Raw genomic sequence first — 8,471 nt, forward strand, 5'->3', positions numbered from 1 at the left:
GGAATAGAAGAGGCCCTCGCGCACTCCTCCTCCGCCACCCGCCTCTCCATGCCACGCCTCGTCACGACGCGTCGCGGGTTACGGGAATGAGCCGAGCCGAGCTCACACCTACGCGCTTATTTTTGCCAGTCACTAACGGAGTATTTCTGACAGCTGGGCCACGATCTGAGATGTCGGATCGTGGGCTGTCACGGACTCGACGTGGGTCGAGCCCACGTCTCTCCACGCGGTTGCGCCTATATAAGTGTGAGGTGTCTCCTAACCCTAGCCGCCACGAACAGATCACATCTGCTCCACGCGCACTGCCCACTGTCGTTCCTTTGCTGCTGCTGCTGCCGCCGGTGACTCCATCCCATCCGCCGCGTACACGGTCGACGGGAGAGCAGGTCTCTGAAACCCCGCCCCTCCGGTTCCTGTACGGGAGAGGGGCGACTAGGTTTTTGGGAAGAGACCATGCGACTGCTCGCCTCCGATCCGCTACTTCCTCTACGTCCGAGTCGCCTTCATCATCACCATGTCTCAGTTCGACGCCGACCGTCTCGCCGCCGAGAAGCTCGAGGCCGACAAAAAGGGTCGAGGACGCCGCTGCTGCCGCCACCGTCGCGGCGGTTTCTGCATGGCCTATTGGAGGGTATAACACGTTTATCCCCCTCCTGATTATTTCCGTATTAGCAGTACTAGCATTATGTGTAGATCTGCCTACTGTTTGTGTAGTACGTGCTTGTCTAGATCAGTATCAGTACGTCGTTAATTCTGTCAATGCCATGCTGGTCATCTATTTATGGATTAAATTAGTCGAAAAATTGCCTATTTACTCATCAATTACATGTTATGCAATGCACAAACTCTTGAAGCTCCAAAATCAATTCTAAAACAACAGTATTAAACCATAGTCCTCTAATGATGTTGTTCCCCCTCGACCGAGGTTGCACCGGTACACCTATATACCTCTAGCATTGGTAAGTTGTAGAAGGACAAGAACGTTGAAAATGTCTCGCACGTCTCAAGAGCAGACACATCACACTAACTCAGAAGTGAGAAGGCTAATGGGCCAACAAGCATGAGATCCACAGTAGACATCTAAAGGAGGACCACAAGCTTCGACAATATTTGCGTGTCCACCAGTAAAACAAAGGTGAATATAGCTTAACATCGACACACACAACATTGTCAAAATAGGTCTAGCGTATCACGTACACGTACTTTGTATTTATGTAATTGTATGTGTTGATCATTATATATAGAGAGACGTGGAGAGGCATTGCCTCACGGAAAACCCTAAGCCCTATTCTCAAACTTGGTATTAGAGCCTACCCTAGCCGCCGCCGCCTCTCCTCCTTCCGCCGCCGCCGCCGCCGCAGTTATTTTTCGCGGCCGCCGTGATGTCCACTTCCCCGACCGCGATGTCCACCACCTCCTGCGCGGTCACCCTCTCCGTCTCCGCCCCGGTCATCGCTCCACCCACGGCGTCGGCTCCCATTCCCGTCCTTCCGCCCATCGCGGTCTCTCTGGACCGCACCAATTTCATGCTCTGGAGGGCTCTCGCCCTCCCCAACTTCGTCGGAGTTCGCCTCCACGGTTTCCTTGATGGTTCGGCCAAGGCGCCGGCACCGACCGTGACGACAGGCACCGGTGACGCTGCTCGCACCGTGTCCAATCCCGAGTACGAGCAGTGGTGGACTCCTTCGCCCAGCTGAAGGTCCTCGGACATCTCCTCGGTTCGATGAACGTCGAGATCTTCGCGCAGCTGATTGGCTGCAGGTCGGCGGCCGCAGCTTGGGCGGCCGTGCACACCATGTTCGCCGCCGAGAACAGCGCCGGCGTGCGTAATCTGCGGCGCCAGATCCAGGCGCTGAGGAAAGGAGACAGACCCGCCGGCGAGTACATGCAGAATGTGAAGGCCCTCGCTGACTCGATGGCCGCCGCCGGCTCTCCTCTTCACGATGATGAGATCATTGACTACATGCTGACCGGGCTCGGCTCGGCGTTTAACCCTATCGCTGCTTCGATGAACTTCGCGGGCGTGCCCATCACGTTTCCTGCGTTCTACTCGAGTGTCCTTCACTATGAGGCCCTGCAGCAGCAGCAATCGGAGCATGAGGATTGGCAGTCCTCCGCCAACGTCGCGTCCCGACCGGTCTACACCACCAATCCCGGCCGTGCGCCTGACTTGGGCCGCCCGAGCGGCGGCCGTCCTTCTGGCGTCTCCCTCCCGCCCGGCTCGGCTGGCTACGGCCCCGGCCAGGGCGGTGCCCCTAGCCGCAATAGCGGCAACAACGCGGCAACGGCCGCAATGGCGGCAATGGCGGCAACGGTCGCAATCGCCGCTGGCGCCCCCGGTGCCAGATTTGCAAGAACTGGGGGCACGAGGCAGGTGATTGTCGCAGCCGCTATGATACTGACAACCGCGCCACCAACTCCGCGTCCACCTCTTCCGCCGCTCATGACCTGCCGCACTGGATCCTGGACACCGGTGCGACGGACCACCCGATGAGTGATCTCGACCGTCTCCACTTCCATGAGCGCTATGGCGGGAAGGATCAAGTGCAAGTGGCAAATGGTGCAGGTTTGTCTATTTCGCATATTGGTCATTCCACTATACCCGGTTCATCTCTTCGTTTACGCAATATTCTTCGTCTTCCACATATTCATCAACATCTCCTTTCTGTTTACCGACTTGTCCTTGACAATGATGTTTTTGTGGAATTTCATCGTTTCTTTTTCCTTGTTAAGGACGTGGCCACGAAGAAAATTCTTCTTCACGGTAGAAGTCATGGTGGACTCTACCCCATCCCGTTTAGTCGCGTGTCGTCTTCCTCCACCCGCCAAGCGTCTCTCAGCGTCAAGACCACTCCGTCCCAGTGGCATCAGCATCTCGGTCATCCCTCCAATAATATTGTTCAAAACATTGTTAAGAATAATGATTTAGTGTGTTCTTCTGAACGTCAGACTTCAGTGTGTGATGCTTGTCAGCGTGCTAAGAGTCGACAATTGCCATATACTTTATCTCATCATGTTTCCACTATGCCTCTTGAGTTAATTCATTCTGATGTATGGGGGCCTGCTCTTGCCTCTTCCGGAGGTTATAAGTATTATGTGAGCTTTGTCGATGATTATTCTCGCTTCTGTTGGATATATCTCCTTAAGCACAAGTCTGACGTTGAGCAAGTGTTTTATGCTTTTCAGGATCATGTTGAGCGTCTTATCCACGCTACAATCATAGCCGTTCAGTCGGACTGGGGGGGCGATTACCACAAATTGCATCGCTATTTTCAACGCACTTGGATCTCCCATCGTGTGTCTTGCCCGCACACCTCGCAGCAAAACGGAGTTGCTGAACGCAAACACCGTCATCTTGTAGAAACAGGTCTTGCCTTGCTCGCTCATTCCTCTCTACCGTTACATTTTTGGGATGAAGCGTTCCTCGCTGCATGCTACCTCATCAACGGCATGCCTACACCTGTCCTTCAACACGATACACCCATGTTTCGTCTCCTTCAGGTGCAACCCGATTACACCGTCCTGCGCACTTTTGGGTGTGCTTGCTGACCTAGTTTGCGCAAATATAACGCACACAAACTCGCTTTTCGTTCCACCATGTGCGTGTTCCTCGGATATAGTCCGATGCATAAGGGATACAAGTGTCTCGATCGTTCCACGGGACGCATATACATCTCCCGTGATGTTGTTTTCGACGAGTCTGTTTTTCCCTATGCCACTCCTGGGGTCATCGTTGATGTCTCTTCCTTGGCTGATGTTCTCCCTTTTCCTTCCAGTGAACCGGCTACGGGTGACCATATGCGCAAATATGACCTGTCCTACTTGTCTACTCACTCGCCTGTTTTAGGCCATGCTTCTTCTGTGCAAGATATCGCGGCTGACGTGCCTCCATCCCCGGTGTTCGATGTGCATGGCGCATGCACGCCCCTCGCCCGGCGCGTGTCCGGCCCGTCCATTGCTCCGCGCTCGCCCGCGGCCGACGCGGTGCCCTCCCCGGTGATCGACGTGCATGGCCCATGCACGTCCCCCGCCCGGTCGGCTGCGCCTTCGCCCGGCCCATCGGTGCACCCGATGGCGGTCTCGCCTGGCCCATCGGCGCCCCCCTCACCGCTCGTTACTGGCTCGCCGCGTGTTGACGTCGCGCCTGATTCGCCCTCTGTCTCGGTGCAGGATGCCGCTACTCCGTCGTCGCCGACTGATCAACTCACGTCGCCTTCTGTCGAGGGCAGCCCTGTCCCCTCGACCGCGAAGCCTCCAGCTGCTCCTGGTCACACCATGGTCACCCGCACCCGCGATCACACCCGCCGTGCGCTTGTACCGACTGATGGGACTGTCTGGTATGATCCTCGCCGGCGCGCGTTTCATGTGGTGCCTGTCTCCCATCGCGATGCTCTCTGGGAGACCGCCTGGCGTACAGCAATGATTGACGAGTTAGCCGCCCTTCATCACAACAAGACCTGGGTTCTTGTGCCTCGTCCGCGCGGAGTCAATATTGTTGGCAGCAAGTGGATATTCAAGACCAAGCATCGTCCCGATGGCTCTGTTGATAAGTACAAGGCTCGACTGGTTGCCCGTGGTTTCACCCAGCAGCTTGGCATTGACTATGGCGACACGTTCAGCCCAGTTGTGAAGCCGGCTACAGTTTGATTGGTTCTTGCTCTTGCTGTCTCTCGTGGCTGGAGTCTTCAGCAGATCGATGTCAGTAACGCTTTCCTTCATGGTTTCTTATCTGAAGATGTTTATATGCATCAGCCGCCTGGTTTTGAGGATCCCCGGTACCCCTCGCATGTGTGCAAACTGCAGCAGGCTCTCTATGGACTCAAACAGTCTCCTCGTGCGTGGTATGCGCGTCTTCTTCAGCTTGGTTTTGTCGCCTCCAAAGCAGACACATCTCTGTTCTTCTTCCGCTATCGTGATGTTCAGATCTATATGCTGGTCTATGTGGATGATATTGTTATCGCCGGATCTTCTCCATGAGTTGTTGATGGTCTTGTTCACTCCCTTGCGGCCAATTTTCCTATCAAGGACCTTGGGCTGTTGGAGTACTTCCTTGGTTTGGAAGCGTCGTACAATTCAGGGGGGATGACATTAACTCAACGACACCGTGTGAACATGGAGAATTGTAAGCCCACTTCCACACCGTTGTCTACCTCAAATCAACTTTCCCGAGTGTCTGGACAATCTCTCAGTACCGATGATTCTTTCCGGTATCGCAGTGTCGTTGGTGGACTACATTATTTGACACTCACCCGTCCGGATATATCGTTTGCAGTGAACAAGGTATGCCAGTTTCTCTCGCAGCCCGCGGATGTTCATTGGGAAGCTGTTAAGCGCATTTTGCGCTATGTGAAAGGGACAATGCACACATGACTGAAGTTTCGGAAGGCTGCCTCCACTAGCATTAGTATTTTTACTGATGCAGATTGGGCAGGATGCCCTGATGATCGACGATCCACCGGAGGCTTTGCCATCTTTGTTGGACGGAATCTCATTTCCTGGAGCTCTAAGAAACAGCCGACGGTGTCGAGGTCCAGTACTGAGGCCGAGTACAAAGCTTTGGTAAACGGAGCTGCCGAAGCCATCTGCGTAGAATCACTACTCAGAGAGCTTGGTGTTTCACAGCAGCGTGTTCCTGTTCTCTGGTGTGATAATTTAGGAGCCACATATCTGACTGCCAACCCAGTTTTTCATGCACGTACCAAGCACATTGAGATTGATTTCCATTTTGTGCGTGAGCGTGTAGCTTCTGGAGCTCTTGAGGTCGGGTATATTTCCTTTAATGATCAGCTGGCTGATGTGTTCACCAAACCAGCCACTCGACAGATGCTAGACCATTTCAGTTCCAATCTAAACCTTGTATAGAGTAGAAGTTCAGATTGAGGGGGAGTGTTAAAATAAGTCTAGCGTGTCACGTACACGTACTTTGTATTTATGTAATTGTATGTGCTGATCATTATACATAAAGAGACGTGGAGAGGCATTGCCCCACGGAAAACCCTAAACTTTATTCTCAAACTAACATTAGTGTCAATTCCTAAAAAATACTTTACGGAAGCTTGTTGCTTACCACCAAGTTGTTGTACCAATGATGTAGCATATGGCCTCTTGGAAAGAACCTCTTCACTGCACAAAGATCATAGCTAGCCAGTTGATGCTGGCGTACCCGAAAAACCTCACTGTAAGAGGAGTACATGGTCGAGGAAGGGCCTCGCCGCCACTGTCTACCGCATAGCGGCTTCCTCCCATGCTAGCAAGGAAGGGGGGACGAATGGACGAGGGAGTGGGGTGTGGTGATGAAGATTGGGGAGTGTGAGAGTGATAGTCCGAAGCAGTATGTGCGTGTCTCTAAGGATTTTCTCGTAGGCAAAAGAGACAACTCCCAGAATACACATGTTTTTTTAGTGAAAAAGATTCATCATGAATACACGCGTGTGTCTACACCAAAGTTCCGTCGATTATGTATAAATGGACAAACTTAAAGAGGATCGGAGCCTGAAAACAAAATCAACAAAGGATCACAGCCATCTGCCCGAGCGCCGAGCCCGCAAGAACTAAAAAGACCTAACATAAGCTATTAGCCGGAGCAAAGGCACCGGGATTTTCCTCCACATCATCGGCCATTGGAGCGACAGGAAGAGGGCAGGTGAATCCATAGGCTCCCCACGGCGAAGGAGGGAGAGTTTGCCCTATCCGCCGAAGGAGGGAAAACACGTCCACTTCGTCCCAAGGTTGATCTACCCAACGGTAGCCGGCAGGGCAGTAGATACCACAGTAAACCTGGCGCACATGTCAATGGCGCAACGACTAGTAATACAGCTAATGTCAGTTTGACCCGACAAACTGCGCGGAACACTAGCACTAGAAGAGCCCGCAGCAACGGAAATGCAAATAAACAATGAGATTTACAGCTTTGACTCACCGATTATAGCTTGTCCACGCCCTTCCATGCGAATCCGCCCGGAGGTCAACTCGGATCTTCTCGTCACTCCACCCGCACCTACCAGTTCAGACTGTTCTTAGTGCTCCGGTTCACCCCGTTGCCGTTGGTCCCAAGATCAATGGACGCATATAAATAACCACCATGGCCACACTCTCCTCTATACCTATTCGAGCTCACAGAAATCAAAGGATCGAACTCAGAGAAATGAGCGGAGGACGCGTCCTTCACCGGGGATCTCCTTCCCCTCTCCTTCTGGTCTTGGCATGGGGCGTGCTTTTCGTCGCAGTGTCTGAAGCGCAGCTGGAGGTCGGGTTCTACGACTACACCTGCCCGAGAGCGGAGCAGCTTGTCCGCACCGTCGTCCGCGCCGCCATCCGCCGCGACCCCGGCATCGGCGCCGGGCTCGTGCGCCTCTTCTTCCACGACTGCTTCGTCAGGGTCAGCTTCTTTCCGGCATGTCCGTCTCATATAATTCCGTGTCAACAACCTAATCCCAACGTTAGTGCACTGCGCAGGGGTGTGACGCGTCCGTGCTCCTGGACGCAGTCCCTGGCAGCGACGACGCCGTGGAGAAGGCGTCGCAGGCGAACAGCCCCAGCCTCAGGGGCTACGGCGTCATCGAGCGCGCCAAGCGCGTGGTCGAGCGGCGGTGCCGGCGCACCGTCTCCTGCGCTGACATCGTGGCCTTTGCGGCGCGCGATGCCAGCAGCGTCCTGGGGGGCATTGACTACGAGGTACCGGCGGGGCGGCGCGACGGCCGCGTCTCCAACGCGTCGGAGGTACTCAACAGCCTGCCCCCGCCCTTCTCCAACGCCTCGCGGCTCGTCGACAGCTTCGCCGCCAAGGGCCTCACGGCCGACGACATGGTCACGCTCTCCGGCGCGCACTCGTTCGGCCGCACCCACTGCTCCGCCATCGCCTTCCGTCTCTACCCGCGGGTCGCGGCCGACATGGACGCCGCCTACGGCAGGTCCCTCCGGGCGCGGTGCCCGGCGGCGACGGGGCGCCGGGACCGGGTTGTGCACCTGGACCCGGTCACGGGGCTCCGGCTCGACAACCAGTACTACAGGAACGTGCAGACGCGCGCGGTGCCGTTCACGTCGGACGTGACGCTGATGACGCGGGATGACACGGCGGCGCTCGTCGACCTCTACGCGCGCAACAGGACGGCGTGGATGTCGCGGTTCGCGGCCGCGATGGTGAAGATGGGCGACCTCGACGTGCTCACTGGCACCCAAGGAGAGATCAGGAGCCTTTGCAACAGAGTTAACTAGCTAGTGCATGCATTCCATCTGCTAGTGGCTGCTTCGACAAACAGCGACCTGCAACAACCGTGGAAGTAAACTGCTAGTAGTTCATCAGCCACAAGATTTTTCCTATTTATATATGTTCATTCAAACATTCATTATAGTACATACTAGCAAAAGGGCCCGTGCGTTGCGGCAGGAGAAAAAAATACCACACACTCTTAATTTATAAAAATGATCTATAATCTGAGTATTTGTAGCTATGGCCCAAACAAAGATGGTCT

General features: G+C 54.6%; 1 protein-coding gene across 1 annotated transcript; it reads left to right on the forward strand.

The window, feature by feature from the left end:
* Positions 1–7,081: 7,081 nt before the first annotated feature.
* On the forward strand, positions 7,082–8,246 carry LOC123142417 (peroxidase 5-like). The gene is made up of 2 exons (XM_044561342.1): positions 7,082–7,378; positions 7,456–8,246. Exons 1-2 carry the CDS (start codon positions 7,082–7,084, stop codon positions 8,212–8,214), a joined length of 1,056 nt encoding a protein of 351 aa, XP_044417277.1. The 3' UTR covers positions 8,215–8,246.
* Positions 8,247–8,471: the final 225 nt, after the last annotated feature.

Source organism: Triticum aestivum, chromosome 6D (assembly GCF_018294505.1).
Source record: "Triticum aestivum cultivar Chinese Spring chromosome 6D, IWGSC CS RefSeq v2.1, whole genome shotgun sequence".
Lineage (NCBI taxonomy): Eukaryota > Viridiplantae > Streptophyta > Magnoliopsida > Poales > Poaceae > Triticum > Triticum aestivum.

Coding starts and splice junctions, on each gene's coding strand:
- LOC123142417 (XM_044561342.1), top strand. CDS start 7,082: ATGGCCACACTCTCCTCTATACCTATTCGAGCTCACAGAAATCAAAGG. Junction 7,379..7,455: donor TCCACGACTGCTTCGTCAGG/GTCAGCTTCTTT, acceptor TGCACTGCGCAG/GGGTGTGACGCGTCCGTGCT.